Below are 23,569 nucleotides of genomic sequence, written 5' to 3' on the forward strand. Positions count from 1 at the left end.
TCTTCTGTTCCAGCAAGTATAAATGTCTGACATGAAATAAGTGACCAGAAGTTATCCCAGATGCCGCTTTGAGCCTGATGTTCAAAATAGTATGAAATATTTGAAGGGGGCCTAAAAGAGGGTGATTGTATTTTGAATGTAAAAGGAATGCCCACAGTTCATGGTTAAGAGGAAGGTTAAGGTGCACAAAATCTTTGACCCACCTATGGAGAAGGAAGTTCTATTCTCTTTTTGAATCTGGTTGGATTTGGTGTTTTCACCAATGACTGGAATACTAAAATGTTTCAGGCCTGGACGTTAAGTAACTGGCAGCTTCTGGTACAGAGAGGGAGACACTCTTCCAAATGGAGATTTCCTTTAAAAATGTAAACTTCCATTTTAAAAGGGTTGACTTCTATTGTGTTTTCTGAGATTCTCCTGTGTCTGCTGTTTCTTTAAACAATTAGCTCGAAACAGTATTTATCCCAAAGAAACATATTTTGGGGTGCCATATTCTGCTCCCCTTTGTTGACTGAAAAAAATATGCAAAATGTAAACACGGAGAGTAAGTTTTATTGGTGGCAAAATGAGACTATAGCCTGGGAGGCAGCATTTCAGAAAAGTCTGAGAAACCAAAGAGGTGGGGGGGGGGGGAATGTTAGCACAGATGTGATTTTGGTGAAGCTGGGGAGGTACCTGCAACCAAGCAAACATTTTTACAAAAAGGAGCAGACATCACCATGAAGGATTTTAGTGCTTTTCTGGATAGCAGGAGATGCAAGAATTGGGCTCATAAAATCTTCTGAAAATATCTAACTGAAGCCCTGTTCTGCCACTTTTCCCAGAGCAGAGTGCCTCACCCCTGATCCCACCCTGAGCTCCTTTCAGGGAGTGTGGAGGGTCGGGCAGCTGCGGCAGCTCAGGAGTCAATCTGTGCAGAGGCAGATGGAAGTGCCAGTCTCAGTTCAAACCTTCATTCCTGAAACTTCCCCAGAAGTTGAGTTGGTAGGTTGTTCTGATGCTGGGTAGCTGTAGGGTGGTCATGGCCTGCAGTGGCTTGCAGTAGGAACTCAGCTCCCCGACCAGGGACTGAACCCTGGCTGCAGCTGTAACAGCACTGACTCCTAACCTCTAGACCACTGGAGACTAGGTGCTGGGAGCAGGGCCTTGACTTTTGTTCTGCTTTGAAGAAAGAATTTGGTAAAGAGATAAAAAGTAGTAAGGCAAGTAAAGTGCTTCTTAGGAGGGAAGACACAGGCAGAGAAAGAAGAGGCAGGCAGAAAGAGAGCGAGCGAGCAATGGGCACTTTTGGAGCAGTTGAAATCAATTATACCTTTGAGGTTCCAGGTCTCTGTGAAGTTTGACAAAACATACACGATCCTTTTTGTGCATGCATAGTTTGTGGTGTGTGTGGGGGTGTCTTCTTGACCTCAAGAAATTGGGTCTATTTACAAAACGGAAATTATGGTCTGTTTGTTTTTTATCCATTCTTGCTTGCCATTATTATTTTTTTATTTTTTTGCTGGCTTACACCACAGCCAAGCCACATCTGTGACCTATGCTGCAGCTGTGGCAATGCTGGATCCTTAACTCACTGAGCAAGGTCATGGGTTGAACCTACATCCTCAAGGATACTAGTCAGGTTCTTAACTTGCTGAGCTACAATGGGACAAAAGGAACTCCCATTTTTTTTTTTTTTTTTTTTCCTTTTGTGGCTTGAGGTATGTGTAAATTCCTGGGCTAGGGATCAAACCGACACCACAGCAGCAACCCAGGCTGCTGCAGTGACAATGCCAGATCTTTAACCTGCTACACTACAAGAGAAATCCATCTTTATCTTAAAGTATCTGTCCATAGGGGACAGGTTCCAGCTGCTCAACCTGGGGTTCATTCATCTCTTGCCTCAGTTCCATATCTCATTGAACTAGTCTCTTCATTATGAGAATAGGTTAGTTAAATTTAACACTTTTATTTCATTTCCAGGGGCAGTGATTCAGGTGGGCTCCCAAAGTCAGGTGTATATAGTGCAAGTAATCGGGTCTCTGATAAGAGGCATCTCTATGGAAACAAAAGAAAAACAAAGTTAATGGTTAGAGCAGACATTAACTCAGGTTTTGAGTCTGGGGGTCAGTTAGTTGTGAAGATTTCTAGGTGTTGGGCTTGAAGCATCTTCAGTTAAGAGGAGGCAGTGGCAATCTGATAGACTTTCTGGTTTTGCAGTTGTTAATACCTTTGGTGACGTCATGAGGTGTTCCAGTGAACTTTCTGAGTGGCCCAAACAGCAAAACACAAAAGTTTTGCCTGTACGTGAGCTTTTGTGGGGATTTCTCTGAAGTTTATATCAAGCCAGCCAGCTTTAATTAGCTTTTAGGGCTTTGAGAAGAGGGCAGTTTTTATTCTCAGGGATTCCAAGTCAGAAAGACGGGAGAAATGTGGAAAATGTTAGCTTAGTAACTCAGATGTTGGTGAAAACTAGAAGAATTCAGGATCCAGTCCAGTTTGCAGGTAGGTATAACACACCCTCAAAGGCAATGAATAGGACTAGAACCCAGTATCCACAAAAATGCTCTACTGCTAATTACTTTTCCTTCACCAACCACCATACATTATTTGCCCTTTTGTGACTAGCTTATTGCACTTGGCATAATGCATTCAAGATTTATCTGTGTTGAGGCGTGTCAGAATGATTCCTTTTAAAAGCTGAATAATATTACATTGTATGTATATGCCTCTTTTGTTTATTTATTTGTTGATGGGTATTGAGGTTGTTTCTTTTACTATTGTGAATAAAGCTACTGTGAACATTGGTGTACAAATATTTGTTCCAGACTCTGCTTTCAATTCTTTTGGATATATGGACAAATTGAGGCATACTGGAATTTTTAAGAATTTAAGGAAACAAACAAATGAAGAATTTGAGGAGCTCCCGCTGTGGCGCAATGGGATCAGCAGCGTCTTGGGGCGCTGGGATGAGGATTCCACCCCCAGCTAAGCACAGTGTGTTAAGGATTTGCCATTGCCGAGGTTGCAGCTTAGTTTGAGGCTGTGGCTCGGATCTGAGCCCCAGGGTGCTCTGTGTGCCACGAGCAGCAAAAAAAAAAAAAAAAAAAAAAAAGATTATGAGCAAACATCAATTCAAATCCGGTAATCTGGTTAGCTCCTAATCACTGCCAGGAACTAGATGAAAGACTTGTAGGGAGGATGCCAAAGTGAAGCAAGGAAATTACTCGATTGGCTATAGCTTGCTGACGAAGAAATGCAGAAACCTGCAAATAAGTAGTGTATTTGGAGTCTCAGGAATTGCAACTCAGGAGACACAGCTTTGTGTAAAAAACCGTGTTTGGGGAAAGAGGTGGTCAGGGGCTTATGAAGGCAAAAGCACAAGGTTGTTAGAGCTGTTTGGCAAGAATTATGATTGGACACAAGAATGAAATATTTGTCCTTAAGGGCTACCCTGTCAGGAGTTACTTTAGGGTGGGAGTTCAGAAAGTGCCCATGTTTCTGGAACAATGAGCAGATGTTCTGGATGCCTGTGTTAAAAGACAATAAGTAGTCTAAGGTCAGATTGCACCCAAGCTGAGATGTGCATTTCACACTTTCTCCATGACCCCAGGCTGCATTTTAGAGAGCTCTTTAAGCAATGCCCACTCCATCTTGGTTTTTTTCCTTTCACAGCTTAAGCTGGTGCCTTACCTGGGAAATCTACTTGGTTATGATTGGTTGTAGTTGGGTTTCCATTTCTTAACATTGAGGCACTTGCAGGTTTTGGTTTTAGTTTGCTTATTTACGCTGTTCAGGGCCTTAGAGCCACCTCAGTCTAATGGCCCCCTTATTGAACTAATTTAAAAACAGAGGAGTTCCCGTTGTGGCTCAGTGGTTCACCAATCCAATTAGGAACCATGAGGTTGCGGGTTCGATGCCTGGCCTCGCTCAGTGGGTTAAGGATCTGGTGTTGCCCTGAGCTGTCGTGTAGGTGAGCTGTGGTGCAGGTCGTGGATGTGGTTCGGATCCCGCATTGCTGTGGCTGTGGTGTAGGCTGTCAGCTACAGCTCTGATTAGACCCTGTTGGGGACATAGCTCCGATCGTCAGTGTTGAAAAATGAGACACATGACCACAGGGAGATCTCAACAAGGCTCTTTACTTCTGCAGAAGGGCACAGATACTCCAAAAAGTGCGCAGGCCGAACAAAGGACCCTCCTCTCTTTATTCCTAACGCAGGTGATTTACCTCTCCCCTTCCCATTGGTCAGGTCAGGGCCCACATTCTTCCCGGTTGGCTAATTTAAAACAAACTGTTACTGGGGGAGAAGAGGGGAAGGGGAGGGGTGGGGGTCGCAGGAAGGTGAAACCAGAGCAAAATGGAGTAGCCAAGATTTTCTTTGATAGAAAAGACATTATGTTACTTTCCACAACCCCTAGCCTGGGAACCTCCATATGCTGTGGGTGCGGCCCTAGAAAAGACAAAAAGACAAAAAGAAATAAATAAAAATACAGAGAAGTGGAATTAATTTACTAACATTTAAAGGTTCTGTTTATTATATATTCTGTGATAAGAAAAATTTGCCTTCGAGGAAGTCTGTTGGTTAAAACTTTTGTGTTCCAAGGCCAACAGGAACCTCTCAAACATTGAAGTTTATCTTAAGTTACATACTTTTTTCTATGAGACTAGATTCCTCAAAATGTCAAAACCAAAACTCGTGCAGTACATCTTTATGATACCCCGAAGGCATCGCATACAGTTAAGTGTTTGAAAATATATTGTTTCCCCAATATATTGTCTATGGTATATTAAGCGTTATTAATTCATTAGTAAAACATGATTGTCTTTTAAAAGAGGACTAAGTCTCTTTCCACCCCCCCCCCACCCCCCGCCAAAAGGCAGCTTCACTTCTCTCTTCTTCCTTAAACTCTAGCCTCATACAAGAAAGAAGTAACTTACTTGTGAAGTGTTAGGTTGAATCTCTGCAGCGGAAGGGGTCTTGATACAGTAACTTTTCTCAGCGAGCAAATAGTTGCCTCATCAGTGGGCGGTAGTCACCAGCTGGAGGTTTGCCCGCTGAAAAGTTTGAAGGTTTTTCTGGGTTCAGATGTTACAGGACCAACTGTAGCCAGCCCAGGGTCCCCCTTAAGGCCCTGTGGATTGTGGGTGGGAGTGTTGGCTGGTTCGGACACGAGCCGCGGCCCAGCTCGCGCTCAGCCCGGTCGCTCCCCCTGCCACCTTCCATTGGTCGGGACCGTTTTCAGCTCTTTGCTGCGCACGGGGAGAGTCACGAAGCCAACAGCCACGGGAGCCCGACGCCCTGCGCTCGACCGTGGATATCGTGAGCGAGGCGCTGCCTCGGGCCAACAGTCGCGGCTCCTGGCCGATTGGACGGGGTCGGAACCGCTCGCGAGGGGGGATGCTGCAGGGACCGTGGTCCCCCGCCAAGGTGGGGAGGAAGACTTAGATATGGCTTGGGGCGTGCGCCACAGCGGCCGTTAAGAGACACAAAACCGACATCTGGGAACGGGGAGCCTAGAGGAATGGGGCTGGACTCCAGGCTGGGCTTGGGATGCCTGGGGTGGAGGAGGAGGTGCCCCCCGGGGCCAATCCCGCAGCGCAGGTGTGGGCGGCGCAGGCGTGGCAGCGGGTGGGGAGCATCACGTGATGAGGACCTGGGTGCGCCAGTGTCAAGGGCGGGGCCTGGAGTTAAAAGCGACTGCGGGCTTCGCGGAATCCACAGGTTCCAGCTTCGTGCGCAGATTGCTCCCGCGGCTTGCTTTTCCATTTGGAGGTGCTTCTTACTCAAAGGTAATAGTTGCGTCGATTTATGCTCTGTGACTGCCTCAATGTTGGCTCGCTTGAGGGTTTCGGAGTTTCAGTAGAGAGTAACTCAAAAAGTTAGGAGATTGACATTACTACCCTTTAGAATTGTAGTTGATAGAGACAGCTGTGCAATAGAGAGCTAAAATTTAAATTCAAGGCCAATAGTGAATTGGAGGTACGCTGGAGCAGCTTTAGTTTATCAGTTGTTTAGGATACTTTTAAAATTTCATTTCCGGAGTTTCTGTTGTGGCGCAGTGGTTAACGGATCTGACTGGGAACCGTGAGGTTGCAGGTTCGATCCCTGGCCTTGCTCAGTGGGTTAAGGATTCGGCGTTGCCATGCGCTGTGGTGTAGGTCACTGACGCGGCTCGGATCCCATGTTGCTGTGGCTCTGGTGTAGGCCGGCGGCTACAGCTGCGATTAGACCCCTAGCCTGGGAACCTAGGGCGGAGCGGCCCTAGAAAAGGAAAAAAAGGACAAAAATAAAATAAAATAAAATAAAATAAAATTTCCACCATGTGTGAAAGAGTAGTTGAAAGTGATTTGAGTTAGGTGGAGGGCTTTAATGAAATAGTCACAACTGAAATAATTGTTCAGTTTATATCAAACATGATAAAAGGAAAACATGGGTCTTACTGCCTGAAAGTTACTTATGCTTTCTGAGCCTCTTTGTTCTTGTCTGAAATAGTACTTGGATAATTCTGTGGATTAAATGTGAAGCTCACTCTTTTCTTTCCCAATGATCTAGGCAGCTGTTTAGTCCAGGCCCTGCCTCTACAAAAACTGACATGTTGTATTTACAGCCTAGTCATCGCTGATTTGGAAGAATTGAAGTAGACATCTGCATTTTTGTCCCAACGAAACTTGGAAACAAAATGGCAGAAGACAAAGAGGTAAGGCTTCCCTTCAAGATCTAAGGTATGACTCTGTGAGGTGGAGCCCTCCCTCGGTGTTCAGTGGTGTTAATTGGTTCTGGGACACCCTGGTGCTCTTAGTAATGCGGAAGTTCCCTGGCAAAGGACTGAACTTGCACCACAGCAGTGACAAGGCCAGATCCTTAACCACTGGGCAACCAGGAAACTATCTCAAGTCCTTTTTATGAAACAGTTACACTGCACGTGGTTATTGACTACTTGAGATGTGGCTTGAACAACTGAAGAATGGAACTTCATTTGAGGTGTTTTTTTTTTTTTGAACAGTGCTGCAGTGAACATCGGGGTGCATGTATCTTTCTCAATGAAAGTTTTGTCTTTCATTTGAGTTTAAAATTAGTTTAAAAAGTCTTTCATTATTGGAAAAAAACTTGAGTATGTTTTGGAATAACTTGAGTATGTATCTCTTTTTGCCAACTACAGTTTATTTTTTATTTTTTTATTTTTATTTTTTGTCTTTTTTTGTCTTTGTTGTTGTTATTGTTACTATTTCTTGGGCCGCTCCCGCGGCATATGGAGGTTCCCAGGTTAGGGGTTGAATCGGAGCTGTAGCCACAGGCCTACGCCAGAGCCACAGCAACGCGGGATCCGAGCCGCGTCTGCAACCTACACCACAGCTCACGGCAACGCCGGATCGTTAACCCAGTGAGCAAGGGCAGGGACCGAACCCGCAACCTCATGGTTCCTAGTCGGATTCGTTAACCACTGTGCCACGCCGGGAACTCCTGTTTTCTTGTTGTTGAGTTGTTTGTTTGTATACCTTGGAGATTAAGCCCTTGTCAGTTGCATCATTTGCAACTATTTTCTTCCATTCTGTAGGTTGTCTGTCTTTTTTTTTTTTTTTTTTTTTGGCTTTTTGGCTTTTTGGCTTTTGCTATTTCTTGGGCCGCTCCCGCGGCATATGGAGGTTCCCAGGCTAGGGGTCTAACTGGAGCTGTAGCCACCAGCCTACACCACAGCTCACAGCAACGCCGGATCGTTAACCCATTGAGCAAGGGCAGGGACCAAACTGGCAACCTCATGGTTCCTAGTTGGATTCGTTAATCACTGCACCACGACGAGAACTCCTTTTTTTTTTTTTTTTTTAATGGTTTTTTTTTTTTTTTTATGGTTTTCTTTGCTGTGCAAAAGCTTGCAAATTTGAGTAGCTCCCATTTGTTTATTTTTGGTTTTATTTCTATTGCTTTGGGAGACTGACCTAAGAAAACCGTTTGTACAGTTTATGTTAGCGTATGTGTTGCTTACGTTCTCTTCTAGGAGTTTGATGGTGTCTTATTTTTAAGTCTTTCAGCCATTTTGAGTTTAGTTTTGTGCTTGCCGTGAGGGTGTGTTTTAGTTTCATTGATTTACATGCGGCTGTTCAGTTTTGCCAGCACCACTTGGTGAAGGGACTGTCTTTTCCCATTTTATATTCTTGTCTCCTTTGTCAAGATTAGCTGACTCTAAGCTAAAGGAGTCATTAAGGCCAGATACTCACTTAAAAGACTTGAGAGGTTTAAATGAGGTTTAATCTTAGGACCTGAGGTGGTTTATGGGCTTACGTTCTAAGATGTGGTTGGGGGAAGTAAAGCTTTTTTTCTTAATTCCTGAAGGCATGCATGATTAGAACACCTCCCTTTTATTGTTTGTTTATAAACTTTCAGTGCCATAGCGTGGTTGAAGAGGTTCCCAGCAAAAGGATAATTAAGTTTAATCCTCCGTTATACAAACAACGTTACCAGTTTGTTAAAAATTTAGTGGAGCAACATCAGCCTCAAAAGGTAGGTATTTCTTTCCAAACCTTTAATTTTTAAGAATGCCTTATAATGCTTTATCAAATAAAATCTTAATAAGGAATTAGTAAGCAAGCAGAGACTATACAAAAAGACTTTGCAGGGAGGGAAAGGGCTTGCAATAGGGAGAGCCCCTGTCTTAATCCATTCATCTGTTGATAGAGGTTTAGGTCATTGTCATGTCTTTTTTTTTTTTTTTTTTGGTCTTTTTGCCATTTCTTGGGCTGCTTCCTTGTCATATGGAGGTTCCCAGGCTAGGGGTCGAATCAGAGCTGCAGCCACCAGCCTATGCCAGAGCCACAGCAATGTGGGATCCGAGCCGCGTCTGTGACCTACACCACAGCTCATGGCAATGCTGGATCCTTAACCCACTGAGCAAGGCCAGGGATGGAACCTGCAATCTCGTGGTTCCTAGTTGGATTCATTAACCACTGAGCCATGACGGGAACTCCTGATTCCTTGTCTTGGTTGTTGTAATAGTGCTGCAATGAACATATGGCTGCATGTATCTTTTTCAAGGAAACTTTTATCCAGATATATGCCCAAGAGTGGGATTGCTGGGTCATATGGTAGTTCTATATTTAGTTTTCTGAGGTCCCTCCATACTGTTTTCCATGGTGGTTGTACCAATTTACATTCCCACCAAGAATGTAGGAGGGTTCCCCTTTCTCCACAACCTCTCCAGCATTTGTTATTTGTGGACTTATTAATGGTGGCCGTTCTGACTGGTGTGAGGTGGTACCTCACAATAGTTTTGGTTTGAATTTCTCTAATAATCAGTGATCTTGAGCGTTTTTTCATGTGCCTATTTAGCCATCAGGATTTTTCTTTTATAGAGAGGAGACTGAGCAGAAGAAGGATATAAAAGGGTGATGTGCTTGGTTAGTGGCACGTGTGAACGCTGAAACCAGCCTGTTTTCTGGGAGGGACACTTAGCTAAATGCAGTCTGATGTTTAGGGGCCTTGAGGAAGGAGAGAATCTGGGGACAAGTAGTCGAGGTAATTAATCACTCAAGGCAAAGAATGGGAACATCAGGCTGCATCTTTGAATATGGGCTTTACCTTCTGGAAGCCCTTTCTGGAGCTACAAAGCCTAAGTGGCTACCATTAAACCTGTTTACTGGGAGCACAGAGCTGAGCTCACATTCAGCACTGCCAGTTTTAGATGTAAAGAAAATCTGGGCATTTTACCGTTGGGTGTGATCGTTGGGTATTTTATGTTTCTAGAGCATTTAGTCCCAACCTCAAGCAGACTAGTCTTAACGTAGATACTCTGGTTCTTTTTAACTAATAATGGTGGGGGAAAGGCAAGGAGCCCTTGGCATCTATCCACCTTCCTCTGTAGCAGAGGTTCATGATCAGGGCTGGCACTAGATTCTGTCTGGGTAACACCTCGCTTCTCTGTCAGTGTTTGGACTTCACAGGCCCTAGGGAGCTGGCTTCCCCAGTGAACATTGGGGGTCTGTAGGGTCAGTTATAGGCTAAGGAATGGAGGACCCCTTAAGAAAATAGTGGTTTCTAATGAGTTAAATGCTATAGACCTCTTTTTGCTAGGTGGTTTGCAGATATTGATGGGACTCATGTCCTTGGCATTGTTTCAGCTCAATTCCTGTTTGGAAGAAAATTGGGTATACTGTTTAAAAGTTAGTGCAGCACAGTGCTTCCTCTGATTAGCTCTCTGGAACTAGATTTTCATTTTTCAATTCTGTGTTCTCCTTCGCCCACCAGCCCATACATGTGCCTGCCTCAAAGGGGAAAATGACTGAATAACCATGAATGCAACTTAGATTGCATCCTTTTTGGGTGGGGGTACTTTCAAGTGTTTCTCATTTGCCCTTTTTTACCTAACATGGGGTTCAGAAATACAGGGAACTCATCTGTCGTTAGCAAAGACTATTGTGTGATTAAGAAAAATTAGATCTAATAAAAATCTTTAAGATTGTGTGTGAATATATATTAAGGGGATTTGATGAACAAGATCGGGCTATGCCTAGGTACATTTGCTCAGCACTCTTTAAATCTTGAAGCTTCTCAGAGGCACAGATTCTGCTTGGAGTACTTGTCTCTCATGTGTGCTGTTCCTATGCCAGGCCCCTAAGATATACTTGATACCTGAATTAGTTTATTGTTCACTCTAGAAGGTCATGGGAAGTTAACAGGACTTACTTACACCCCCCCCCCAGGTTTACAGTATATCAGGTTAATTTCCTTTTTGTGTCCAAAAAGATACTGTATACCTTTTCTGATACCCACTCCTAATGGGAAAAAAAAAAAAAAAACACCCCAATGACAAAACATGTTTGATCATATGAGACTTCTGGCTATGTTTTTTTGTTTGTTTGTTTTGGGCTACGTCCATAGCTTATGAAAGTTCCTGGGCCAGGGATCAAACCTGCACCACAGTAGTCCTTAACCCACTGTGCCACAAGGGAACTTGTTGACTATAATGTCTTGTTTTATTTATTTATTTATTTTATCATTTATTTGTACATATGTATTTTTCTTATAATGTCTTTGACATAACATTCTATCTCATCTACAGGTTGCAGACCTAGGGTGTGGTGATCTTTCGCTCCTATCGATATTAAAATACCTAAAGTGTGTCACAGAGCTTGTCGGAGTAGACATCAATGAAGGCAGACTTAAATGGAATGGGTAATACTGAGTTTCTAAAAGAATTACGCATTAATCTAAAACTAGTGGTACTATTAACTATACTTAGGGGAAGCGTTTTTTATATGAGTTTGTGTAGCTGGTTTAAAAGGAGGCACATGAGAGGTGCAGGCTCACCGAGTGAACCTTTACCATGACACTGACTGGCTGATTGTTGCAAATACCTAGACATTTTGCTTCTACTTATGTGGAAGGTATAGCCTCAAGCAGTTAGAGCAATCAAGGGACTGAAAACGCAATTTCAAATGGCCAAATCTGATGCTGAATAGCATGGTAACTTACAGCCGAGGGTTTAAGTTGACACAGCACTGGGGCTTGAACAAGTAGCTCTCTCCTATTTGACTTTCACAGATTGTCTTAAGAATGTTTCTTCTAAAGAACAAAACAAAGAGAAGGAAAATCACTGATCTGCAGTGAGGTGAGAGAACTAGAAGTGAGGGCAGAATATCCAATACTAAAGATCTTGTTCTCATTGGCCATTTAATGCCCTACGGCAGAGGAAGTTACCCTGTGACCTTGTGTTTAATACAGCAAGTCATGGAAAACAGGCCATGTCAGACTCAGCAATGTAGGCAGATCATTTACCAGTGGGTCAGAGTTTCTGTAGTTGGTAAGATCTTCTGATAATGCTTTTGCAGGTCTCGGCTGTCCCCATGTGTGGGGGACCATCTGGATCCCCGAGAGCTGGATTTAGTCATTACCTTGTATCATGGCTCTGTTTTGGAGAAAGACTGTCGTTTGTTCGGATTTGACTTGGTAACATGTATTGAACTGTGAGTATTAAACTGGTTCTTACTGTATACATTCACTTGAAAAATCTGAATGAATTAGTCTCCGTAAATGTAGTGTCCTAAATATTTGTCATAACCTGAGTTATTTGTAAAGGAAATTACTTATCTGTTGAGACTGGCTTTTTACTGGCCTTTTCCAACTTTTTTTTTTTTTTAATTTTTTTTCCCCCAATGTACAGCAAGGGGATCAGGTTATCCTTACATGTATACATTGCAGTTACAGTTTTTTCCCCCACCCTTTCTTCTGTTGCGACATGAGTATCTAGACAAAGTTCTCAATGCTATTCAGCAGGATCTCCTTGTAAATCTATTCTAAGTTGTGTCTGATAAGCCCAAGCTCCTGATCCCTCCCTCTCCCTCCCCCTCCCATCAGGCAGCCACAAGTCTCTTCTCCAAGTCCATGATTTTCTTTTCTGAGGAGATGTTCATTTGTGCTGGATATTAGATTCCAGTTATAAGTGATATCATATGGTATTTGTCTCTGTCTTTTGGCTCATTTCACTCAGTATGAGATTCTCTAGTTCCATCCATGTTGCTGCAAATGGCATTATGTCATCCTTTTTTATGGCTGAGTAGTATTCCATTGTGTATATATACCACATCTTCCGAATCCAGTCATCTGTCGATGGACATTTGGGTTGTTTCCATGTCCTGGCTATTGTGAATAGGGCTGCAATGAACATGCGGGTGCACGTGTCTCTTTTAAGTAGAGTTTTGTCCGGATAGATGCCCAAGAGTGGGATTGCGGGGTCATATGGAAGTTCTATGTATAGATTTCTAAGGTATCTCCAAACTGTTCTCCATAGTGGCTGTACAAGTTTACATTCCCACCAGCAGTGCAGGAGGGTTCCCTTTTCTCCACAGACCCTCCAGCACTTGTTATTTGTGGATTTATTAATGATGGCCATTCTGACTGGTATGAGGTGATATCTCATGGTAGTTTTGATTTGCATTTCTCTAATAATCAGTGATGTTGAGCATGTTTTTCATGTGTTTGCTGGCCATCTGTATATCTTCTTTGGAGAAATGTCTATTCAGGTCTTTTGCCCATTTTTCCATTGATTGATTGGCTTTTTTGCTGTTGGGTTGTATAAGTTGCTTATATATTCTAGAGATTAAGCCCTTGTCAGTTGCATCATTTGAAACTGTTTTCTCCCATTCTGAAAGTTGTCTTTTTGTTTTCTTTTTGGTTTCTTTTGCTGTGCAAAAGCTTTTCAGTTTGATGAGGTCCCATGGGTTTATTTTTGTTCTGATTTCTATTGCTTTGGGAGACTGACCTGAGAAAATATTCATGATGTTGATGTCAGAGTGTTCTGCCTATGTTTTCTTCTAGGAGTTTGATGGTGTCCTGTCGTATATTTAAGTCTTTCAGCCATTTTGAGTTTATTTTTGCGCATGGTGTGAGGGTGTGTTCTAGTTTCATTGCTTTGCATGCAGCTGTCCAGGTTTCCCAGCAATGCTTGCTGAATAGACTTTCTTTTTCCCATTTTATGTTCTTGCCTCCCTTGTCAAAGATTAATTGACCATAGGTGTCAGGGTTTATTCCCGGGTTCTCTGTACTGTTCCATTGGTCTGTCTGTCTGTTTTGGTACCAGTACCACACCGTTTTGATGACTGTGGCTTTGTAGTATTTCTTGAAGTCTGGGAGAGTTATGCCTCCTGCTTGGTTTTTGTTTCTCAGGATTGCTTTGGCGATTCTGGGTCTTTTGTGGTTCCATATAAATGTTTGGATTGTTCTAGTTCTGTGAAAAATGTCATGGGTAATTTGATAGGGATTGCATTGAATCTATAGATTGCTTTGGGTAGTATGGCCATTTTTACAATATTGATTTTCCCAATCCAGGAACATGGAATATCTTTCCATTTCTTTACATCTTCTTTGATTTCTTTGATTAAAGTTTTATAGTTCTCGGCATGTAGGTCCTTTACCTCCTTGGTCAGGTGTATTCCCAGGTATTTGATTTTGTGAGGTGCAATTTTAAAAGGTATTATATTTTTGTATTCCTTTTCTAATATTTCATTGCTGGTATACAGAAATGCAACTGACTTCTGAATGTTAATCTTATATCCTGCCACTTTGCTGAATTTATTAATCAGTTCAAGTAGTTTTGGGGTTGAGTCCTTAGGGTTTTCTATGTATAGTATCATGTCATCTGCATACAGTGACAGTTTGATCTCTTCTCTTCCTATATGGATGCCTTTGATTTCTTTTGTTTGTCAAATTGCTGTGGCTAGGACTTCCAAAACTATGTTGAAGAGCAGTGGTGAGAGTGGGCATCCCTGTCTTGTTCCAGATTTGAGTGAGAAGGCTTTCAGTTTTTCCCCATTGAGTATTATATTTGCTGTGGGTTTATCATAAATGGCTTTGATTATATTCAGGAATGTTCCCTCTATACCCACTTTGGCGAGGGTCTTGATCATGAATGGATGTTGGACTTTGTCAAATGCTTTTTTCTGCGTCTATTGAGATGATATTTTTGACTTTTTTTTTTGTTAATGTGGTGTATGATGCTGATTGATTTGTGTATGTTGAACCATCCTTGTGAACCTGGGATGAACCCAACCTGGTCATGGTGTATAATTTTTTTGATATGTTGTTGGATTCGGTTGGCTAAGATTTTGTTGAGAATTTTTGCATCTATATTCATCAATGATATTGGGCGATAGTTTTCTTTTTTGGTGGTATCTCTGCCTGGTTTTGGAATGAGGGTGATGGTGGCCTCATAGAATGTCTTTGGGTGTATTCCTTCTTCTTCTACCTTTTGAAAGAGTTTAAGGAGGATGGGCACCAATTCCTCTTTTGTTAGAATTCACCTGTGAAGCCATCTGGTCCTGGACTTTTATTTGTAGGGAGTGATTTTATGACCTCTTCAATTTCATTTCTAGTGATCGGTCTGTTCAGTTGGTCTGTTTCTTTTTGATTCAGTTTTGGCAGGCTGTAAGATTCTAGAAAATCTTCCAGATTGTCAAACTTGTTGCCGTATAGCTGTTCATAGTATTCTCTTATGGTTTTTTGTATTTCTGCTGTATCCGTTGTGATTTCTCCTTTTTCATTTATAATTTTGGTTATTTGGGTTCTTTCTCTCCTCTTTTTAGTGAGTCTGGCCAGGGGTTTGTCAACTTTGTTTACCTTTTCAAAGAACCAGTTCTTGGTTTTATTAATTTTCTCTATTGTTTTTTGAGTCTCTATTTTATTGATTTCTTCTTTGATCTTTATAATTTCCTTCCTTCTGCTGACTTTAGGCCTTTTTTGTTCTTTCTCTAATTCATTTAGGTGGAGGGTTAAGTTGTCAATTTGGGATCTTTCTTTTTTGAGAAAGGCCTGTATTGCTATAAATTTCCCTCTGAGCACCGCTTTCGCAGCATCCCATAGATTTTGAGAGGTTGTGTCTTCATTATCATTTGTTTCAAGGTAGTTTTTAATTTCCTTCTTGATTTCCTCATTGACCCATTGGTTTTTTTAGTAGCATGTTGTTTAGTCTCCATGTAGTAGGTTTTTTCTCTTTCCTTTTCCCATGGTTGATTTCTAATTTCATGGCATTGTGGTCAGAGAAGATACTTGAGATAATTTCTATGCTCCTAAATTTATTGAGGTTAGCTTTGTGTCCCAATATGTGGTCGATTCTTGAGAATGTTCCATGAGCATTTGAGAAGAATGTGTATTCTGATTTTTTTGGATGTAGTGTCCTGAAGATATCAATGAAGTCTAGCTTTTCTATTGTTTCCTTTAGGATCTCTGTTGCTTTATTGTTTTTTTGTCTAGAGGATCTGTCCATTGATGTGAGGGGGGTATTAAGGTCTCCTACTATGATTGTATTCTCATTAATATCTCCCTTTATGTCTGTTAATATTTGTTGTATGTATCTGGGTGCTCCTATATTTGGGGCATATATGTTGATGATAGTAACATCCTCTCCTTGGATGGATCCCTTAATCATTAAGTAGTGTCCTTCTTTTTCTTTATGTCTTTTGTTTTAAAGTCTATTTTGTCTGATGAGTGTTGCGACTCCTGCTTGACTCCTGCTTTTCTGTCATGTCTATTGGCGTGAAATATTTTTCCCCACCCTTTCACTTTCAATCTATATATATCCTTTGTCCTAAGGTGAGTTTCCTGTAGGCAGCATATTGAAGGTTTTTGCCTTTTTATCCACTCAGCCACTCTGTCTTTTGATTGGGGCATTCAGTCCATTGACATTTAAGGTGATAATTGATAGATGATTATTGCCATTTTGAACCTCGTGTTCCAGTTGATTCTATGGTTCTCCATTCTTTTTTTTTTGGTTGGATGATCTCCTGTTATTATCTGCTTGAGTGTTTTTTTTTTTTTTTCTTTTTTTCAAATTTTGCAAATGCAATATTTGGTTTTGGCTTGTGGTTGCCCTGTTTTTTAAGTATGCTAACCCCTTCCTATAATTGTGTGTTTTAGCCTGATGGTCCTGTAAGTTCAAACACTTCATTACTATATTAAAATTAAGAGGAGAAACATACAAACAATAAAAAGGGTTGTTTATTTCCTAACATCCGTTGCCCACATTTTATGGTTTTGATGACTCTTTCTTTTTTTCTTTTTAATTTTATTTTGTTTGAAGCATGTTCATGATTAAATCTGTATGCTGGCTTATTTGAGTGACTGCTCTCTGATTGCGGTTTCCTCAGTCCTAGTTCTTCCTCTTTTCCAACTTTTTATTTGGAAATGATTTCAAGTTTACAGATGCAAAATATACCTAGTGAAAGGGGCACCCATATCTTTTATCCTGAGTCACAGATGAACATTTTCCTTATTTTTTATTTATTTTTTAGTGCAAATGATTTTCTTTCTTTTTTTTTTAAATCTCTGGAAGATAATTTTCTAGCAATAGGTACATTTTTTTAAACATTTTCCTTATTTTCTTTATCTTTTGTATCTGTGCCCACCTGCCGATTCCCTCAGTCTCCCCCTCCCTCCGCACATTTTTTTTGAACCATTGAAATGTAGGATTTACCCTTTGCCCCTAATACATTCAGTATTAAATAACCATTCCCCTTTATTTTTAATAAGACTATCTTCCGTTTGGGCTCTCATAAGTGATTAGATTCAGGCTGTGCATTCCTGGAGTACAGTAGAGCACTGAAGATGTTATTTGAGCCCTTCTCAGGTTATCCTATCTGGAGGCACCAATGTCCATTTGTCCTTGGATGTTAATTTTGATCTCCCCAGTAAAGGTGTGGTTGCTCACCTGTATAATTACCACTTTCTTCTCCCCACCCTGCAACCGATAAGCAGTCTAGAGACTGGAAAAGATGCACATAGCTTGTTACTCATCCATATTCCCCCCTGCAATTTCCCTTTATTATATGGTGGCAAATGTTTATTGCAATTTCAGCTCTTCTCTATATTAGTCAAAAGCCCTCCCAACTCAGTTACTTATTATCAATATCAACTCATGAATTTATAATTTTTTAAAAGAGATTGTAACTTACTGTATTTTCTTGCTCAGATTGTCCCAAGGTTTGTCAGTGGGCGTCTGCTCAAACTAGGTCCTGTGTTCTGTGACATGTCTGTCCTATTGAGCACCTAATTTCTGGCATAACAAGAGGTACCAGGCTGGTTGTCTACTTTTCCTTCCAATCTGCCATTTCTGGTTCCTTTTTTTTTTTCAGTCACCCCCTTGACATGGGCACTTCTCTGGCCAGGGATTGAACCTATGCCAGAGCAGCCACCTGAGCCACTGCAGTGACAGTGCCAGATCCTTAACCTGCTGCGCCACAGGAGAACTCCCATTTCTGGTTCCTTTTAATGGGAAATGGTATTCAGAAACCAAGAGTGTCTCAATGAATTTTAATAGTAGTTAAAGGTCTTATTCTGGGGTCAATTTGCCCAGTATTGTGTTCAGATTTCCAGTTTTTAGTAATGTGTTCTCTAGAGCAGAGCGTTTTTATTTCTTTTGTATTTCCAATTGCCTGGCACATAGGTACCTAGTGTTTGAAATTACTCATGAGGAGTATTGGAATATTGATTGAAGAGCCAAGGAGCAATGATCAGTGTCAAACATGTGTAGCCTGGGTCTGAATTTCCTTTTTAAGGCTAAATATTCCATTGCCTGTATCATAGTTTGCTTATCCATTCATATGTTTATAGCCACCTTTTGGCTGCTATGAGTGATGTTGAATGATTTCTCCCATCTGGTCTGAGAGCTCCATGGCTAGAAGTTGTTTAAAAAATTAAACTACTTGCGAGTAAAGCTGTTTAATTGTATCTTTCTTACCACTTTAGAATAGAACATTTTGATTCAGAAGATCTGGCCAGGTTTCCCGAAGTTGTTTTTGGGTACATGTCTCCAGCCATGATTGTCATCAGCACACCGAACTCTGATTTCAATTCCCTGTTTCCGCTCTCAGTCTTCAGAGATTCAGATCACAAATTTGAGTGGAGTAGAGTGCAGTTTCAGACCTGGTGAGTTCCTAAGTGTTTTTGGTATTTGGCGGGACTGCACTGGAGTTTAAACCCATGAAGTAAATCTTAGTATCCACAATTACCACACACAAGTTATTTCTTACTTTATTCCAATACACTTGGTTCCCAAAGTGCGACTTAGCCTATCATTAAGGAACCACCACATTTGGGTGTTCGTTTTCTCTGTCAGGTCCCACTGGCAGGCAAGTGTGGAAAGGGTGTGTGGGCACCAGGTGCCTTTCATGCGCAGGTGTCAGGAGGGTGGGGTGATCCGGAAATAACAAGGGGAAGGTGTGGGCTGTGCAGGTGATCAGGGATATCTCCCAGGAGCATGACAGATGGTCATGTTCTGGCATAACTGCAAACCCAAACAGGCGGTGGGATTATAGCCCTGATTCTCTGGTCCATCCCTGCACATGGCTCCATATTCTTGTGGTTTGTAATTTTCATAGTCTTTTCTATTAAATAGAATAATATGATTCTATTATTAAAATTTTATTATTAGAATTCTTTTAATAGAATAATATTTATTAGGACTATTTTCTAATAATAGCTTAGAAAAATGATTTTTCTCTTTGTTTTGCCTTTAGGGCTTTAGATGTGGCAAATCGCTATAGCTACTCAGTGGAGTTCACCGGTGTAGGGGAACCGCCGGCAGAAGCTGAGGATGTTGGATATTGTACCCAGATAGGGGTCTTCCGGAAGAAAGAAAAGACAACTGAATCTGATGTTTTGGAGCACCCTGGCGAACGTGTTTATGAAGTTGTGAGTATTTGTAGCTCTCAGAGCAAGTTCATTTATTGGGATGGGGAAAGGAGTCCCCACTTTAAAGAGAAGTGTAAGTTTTGAGAGAATCTTGTGCCCCACAATGTCTCAAAGCAGGTTAGAGAGAATGATATGCTGGTGTCTCAAATACTACTAGGCTGTTTGCTGCTCACTCCAGCAACCCTACAGGAAATGTTTAACAAAGAGTGAGAATATTTAAAGAACAAGCAAACTAAGATGAATAACAGTATCAGAAATGAAGAATAAACTAGAAGGAATCAATTACAGGAAGAAGAACAAATAAGTGAGGTAGAAGACAGAGTGGTGGTTATCACTGCCACAGAATAAATAAAGAAAAAAGAATGAAGAATTGAGCATGTAAGAGACTTCTGGGACAACATTAAACATACCAACATTAGCATCATAGCAGTTCCAGAAAGAGAAGAGAGAGAAAGGGTCAGGGAAAATATTTGAAGAGATTATGGCCCAAATCTTCCTTAATATGGGAAAGGAACACTCACTCAAATGGAGGAAGCACAGAGAATCCCATACAGGATAAACCTCAAGAGAAACAGTGTGACACATACTAATCAAACTGACAAAAATTAAATAGAAAAATACTAAAAGCCCCAAGGAAAAAGCAGCAAGGGAATCCTCATAAGGATAAAAGCTGATTTTTTCTCCAGAAACTCTGCAAGCTAGAGGGAGTGGCAAGGTATTTTTAAGGTGATGAAGGGGAGGAACCTTGAACCCAGAATACTTTACCCAGCAATGCTCTCATTCAGATTTGATGGAGAGATCAAAAGCTTTTCGGACAAGCAAAAGCTTAAGAGAATAGAGCATCTCCAAACCAGCTTTACAACTACTACTAAAGGAACTTCTCTAAGCAGAGAAGGAAAGGTCACAATTACAGACAAAATTGCAAATGAGAGAGATCACTGGTAAAGGCAAAGATAATATAAAAGTGGGAAATAACCCATTGACAAATAGGATATCAAAACTAGGAAGCATGAGAAGAGGACAGGACAAATACAGGACATTGAAAATACACTGAAAATTAAGAGATCAACAACCAGAACCAATTCTGTAGATATATAGATGGTTATACCAAAGTGTAAGGGAAGTACAAACCAAATTCAATGGATACACATATAAAAAAGAAATAGCAAACCAAACACAACACTAAAGATAGCCAGCAAATCACAAGAGAACAAAAGAAGGGAAGAAAAAAGACCTAAAACAACAAATCCAAAACAGTAAAATTGCAATAAGTACATAATTATACATAATTACATTGACTATAAATGGATTAAATGCTCCAATCAAAAGACACAGACTGAATGAACACAGAAACAAGACCCATATATATGCTGTTTACAAGAGACCTGCTTCTGATCTAAGGACACATACAGACTGAAAGGGAGGGGATGGAAGAAAGTATTACATGTGAATGGAAATCAAAGGAAAGCAGGAGTAGCCATTCTTATATCAGACAAAATAGACTTTTTTTTTTTTTTTGTCTTTTTGCCTTTTCGAGGGCCACTTCCTGTGGCATATGGAGGTTCCCAGGCTAGGGGTCGAATCGGAGCTGTGGTCACCGGCCTACGCCAGAGCCACAGCAACTTGGGATCCAAGAGCCGTGTCTGCAACCTACACCACAGCTAATGGTAACATTGGATCCTTAACCCACTGAGCAAGGCCAGGGATTGAACCCGCAACCTCATGGTTCCACAAAATAGACTTTAAAGAGGTCTATTTAAAGGTCACAAGGAACAAAGTAGGACACTATGTAATGATCAAAGGATCAATCCAAGAAGAAGATACAGCAATTGTAAATATATTTATGCACCCAGCATTCTACATGTAAGTGATATCATATGGTATTTGTCTTTCTTTTTCTGACTTCACTACAGACCATACTACAAAGCTACAGTAATCAAAACAGTATGGTACTGGCACAAAAACAGAAATAAAGAGCAATGATATAGGATAGAAAGCCAAGGAATAAACCCAAGCACCTATGGTCAACTAATCTGACAGAGGAAGCAGGAACATACAGAAGCAGGAAAATACAGCCTCTTTAGTAAGTGGTGCTGTGGAAACTGGATGGCTACCTGTAACAGAATGAAATGAGAACGTTTTCTAACACCATACATACAAATAAACTCAGAATGGATTAAAAACCTAAATGTAAGGCCAGATAATATAAAACTCCTAGAGAAGAACATAGGAAGAATGCTCTTTGACATAAATCACAGCAATATCTTGTTTGATCCATCTCCTAATGACAATAAAAACAAAAATAAACTAATGGGACCTAATTTTAACTCAAAAACTTTTGTATTGCAAAGGAAACCATAAAACCCCAAACAGCCCAATTGAAAAATGGGTAGAAGACCTAAATTGACATTTCCCCAAAGAAGACGTATGGGTAGCCAATGGGGACATGAAAAAATACTCAACATCATTAATTATTAGAGAACTGCAAATCAAAACTGCAACGAGATACCACCCATACCTGTCAGAATGGCTGTTAAGTCTACAGAGTAAGTGCTAGAGAAAAGGGAAACCTCCTACACTGTTGGTGGAAAAGTAAATTGTACAAGCATTGTGGAAAACAGTAGGAGGTTCCTCAGAAAACTAAACAGAACTACCATATGACCCAGCAGTCCCACTCCCGGGCATCTATCCAGACAAAGCTTTCATTCAAAGAGATAACATGCACCGCTATGTTCATAGCAGCAGTACTCAACAGTAGCCAAGACATGAAAACAACATAAATGTCCATCGACAGATGAATGGATTAAGAAGATGTGGTGCATATACACAGAATAAGGCTCAGCCATAAAAAAAAGTAATGCCATTTGGAGCAACATGGATGGAACTAGAGACTCTCATACTGAGTGAAGTAAGTCAGAAAGACAAATATCGTATGATATCACCTAAGTGTGGAATCTAAAATATGGCACAAACGAATCTATCTACAACACAGAAACAGACTCACAGACAGAACAGACAGTTATGAAGGGGGAGGGGGAGATGCAGAGTGATGGACTGGGAGTTTGGGGTTAGTAGAGGCACACTATTGCATTTAGAATGGATAAGCAGTGAGGTCCTGCTGTATAGCACAGGGAACTATATTCAGTCTCTTGGGATAGATCATGATGGAAGATAATAGAAGCAAAAGAATGTGTATGTGTGTATACGGGTCACTGTGCTATGCAGCAGAGATTTGGCACAACTTCTAAATCAACTGTACTTCAAGAAGAAGAAATGTACAAAAAGGAAAAGAGGAAAACCAGCAGCAGTTTCTCTGTAGCTTGGTTCAGGAAATGATTTGAAATTGAGCCTCCGGACTTGGCAGACCCTTTTGGTTTAAGGAGGTACAGTGAAAAAGATACAGTTTGACTCCCATTATAACTGTGGCATTCACAAGAGGTAGGGTTTGCCGTGTACACATGCTTAGTCTGTACATACAGCTGTTTCTAATGTGGTGAAGTGAGTGGTGGTTTTGAAAATTTTCTTCTATTCCAAGTCTTTTTTTTTTTGTCCCCCCTTCAGGTTTATACGACCTCATACCCAAGTTTACAGCAAATAAATTACCGTAGACGTGTTGTGGTTTATCTGGTATACCGAGAAGTGAACAAAATGAGACTGAGATACCAAGTGAGTCTGAGGCGGCACGAACTGGAACCTGAGTCCACAGACCCTGACGACCCCAGAAGAAAATTCATCTCAGGCCTTCCAGTTCATACACCCACAGAAGCTGACAAAGCCATGGCGATGACTCCCCAACCTTTCTGTATTGGAGATAAGTTTTACGTACCCCTGAAAAGAATCATTGCTTATCCCAGGCTGGGGTACTTATGTGGTAATGTGCAGGAGCTGAGAGAGCTCCTCGCGGACTCAATAGAACTGAACTGTGACGCGTCTGCGGTGAAGGTTGACTTGTATCACTGTAGTGACTACTGCTGACCAGCCTTAGTTCCTGAAATTCAGGGTCTTAGCAATAGTTGGGCTCATTTAAAATGTAAACTTGGGCCCATGATAATTCAGGTAGCTTCATTTTAAAATCACCTAATGTTATTGTGTGTGTGTGTGTTGAATGTGACATTAAAGAGTTTTTAAAGAAAACGTAATTATCCAGTAATGTTTAAGAGTAGCTTTAAAATCTCTATCCCCTTTGGGCAGAATTCTAACCTGTAATAATAATTAGCCTAAACCACCCACAAAACAGGAATGCAGGTATTCGAAGGGAACAAACTGCTGGGAGTTTTGCTCTTTGGCTGGAATTGGGGTGGTAGCAGCAGTAGGAGAGAGGGACATACAGGTTCTTAGAGTGGGAAAAACCATGGTCCACCTGAAGCATTTCTTTGCAACGCACAGGAATGCAGAGGTTAGCGACCAGGTATGGTAGC

General features: G+C 41.2%; 1 protein-coding gene and 1 long non-coding RNA gene across 3 annotated transcripts; one reads left to right on the plus strand and one right to left on the minus strand.

The window, feature by feature from the left end:
* Positions 1–532: 532 nt before the first annotated feature.
* On the minus strand, positions 533–5,163 carry LOC102160402 (uncharacterized). Its single transcript, XR_303203.4, has 2 exons — positions 4,919–5,163; positions 533–2,037 (listed from the first exon to the last, which is right to left on the minus strand). It is a non-coding gene; the product is annotated as an uncharacterized LOC102160402 (long non-coding RNA).
* Positions 5,066–23,285, plus strand: HENMT1 (HEN methyltransferase 1). 2 transcript variants are annotated; one of them, XM_001927894.6, is made up of 9 exons: positions 5,127–5,408; positions 5,703–5,770; positions 6,589–6,678; positions 8,361–8,477; positions 11,032–11,144; positions 11,801–11,935; positions 18,207–18,386; positions 18,977–19,151; positions 22,713–23,285. In XM_001927894.6, exons 3-9 carry the CDS (start codon positions 6,661–6,663, stop codon positions 23,124–23,126), a joined length of 1,152 nt encoding a protein of 383 aa, XP_001927929.2. In that variant the 5' UTR covers positions 5,127–5,408; positions 5,703–5,770; positions 6,589–6,660; the 3' UTR covers positions 23,127–23,285. The 2 variants fall into 2 exon arrangements, with proteins under 2 accessions (XP_084879947.1, XP_001927929.2); XM_085023821.1 differs by having other exon boundaries at positions 5,066–5,770.
* Positions 23,286–23,569: the final 284 nt, after the last annotated feature.

Source organism: Sus scrofa, chromosome 4 (genome assembly GCF_054392235.1).
Source record: "Sus scrofa isolate SSC_HxYL_T2T_F1_AM1 chromosome 4, Sscrofa_HxYL_maternal_Yorkshire_Landrace_v2.0, whole genome shotgun sequence".
Lineage (NCBI taxonomy): Eukaryota > Metazoa > Chordata > Mammalia > Artiodactyla > Suidae > Sus > Sus scrofa.

Coding starts and splice junctions, on each gene's coding strand:
- HENMT1 (XM_085023821.1), top strand. Junction 8,478..11,031: donor AGCAACATCAGCCTCAAAAG/GTAGGTATTTCT, acceptor TCTCATCTACAG/GTTGCAGACCTAGGGTGTGG. Junction 18,387..18,976: donor AGAGTGCAGTTTCAGACCTG/GTGAGTTCCTAA, acceptor TTTTGCCTTTAG/GGCTTTAGATGTGGCAAATC.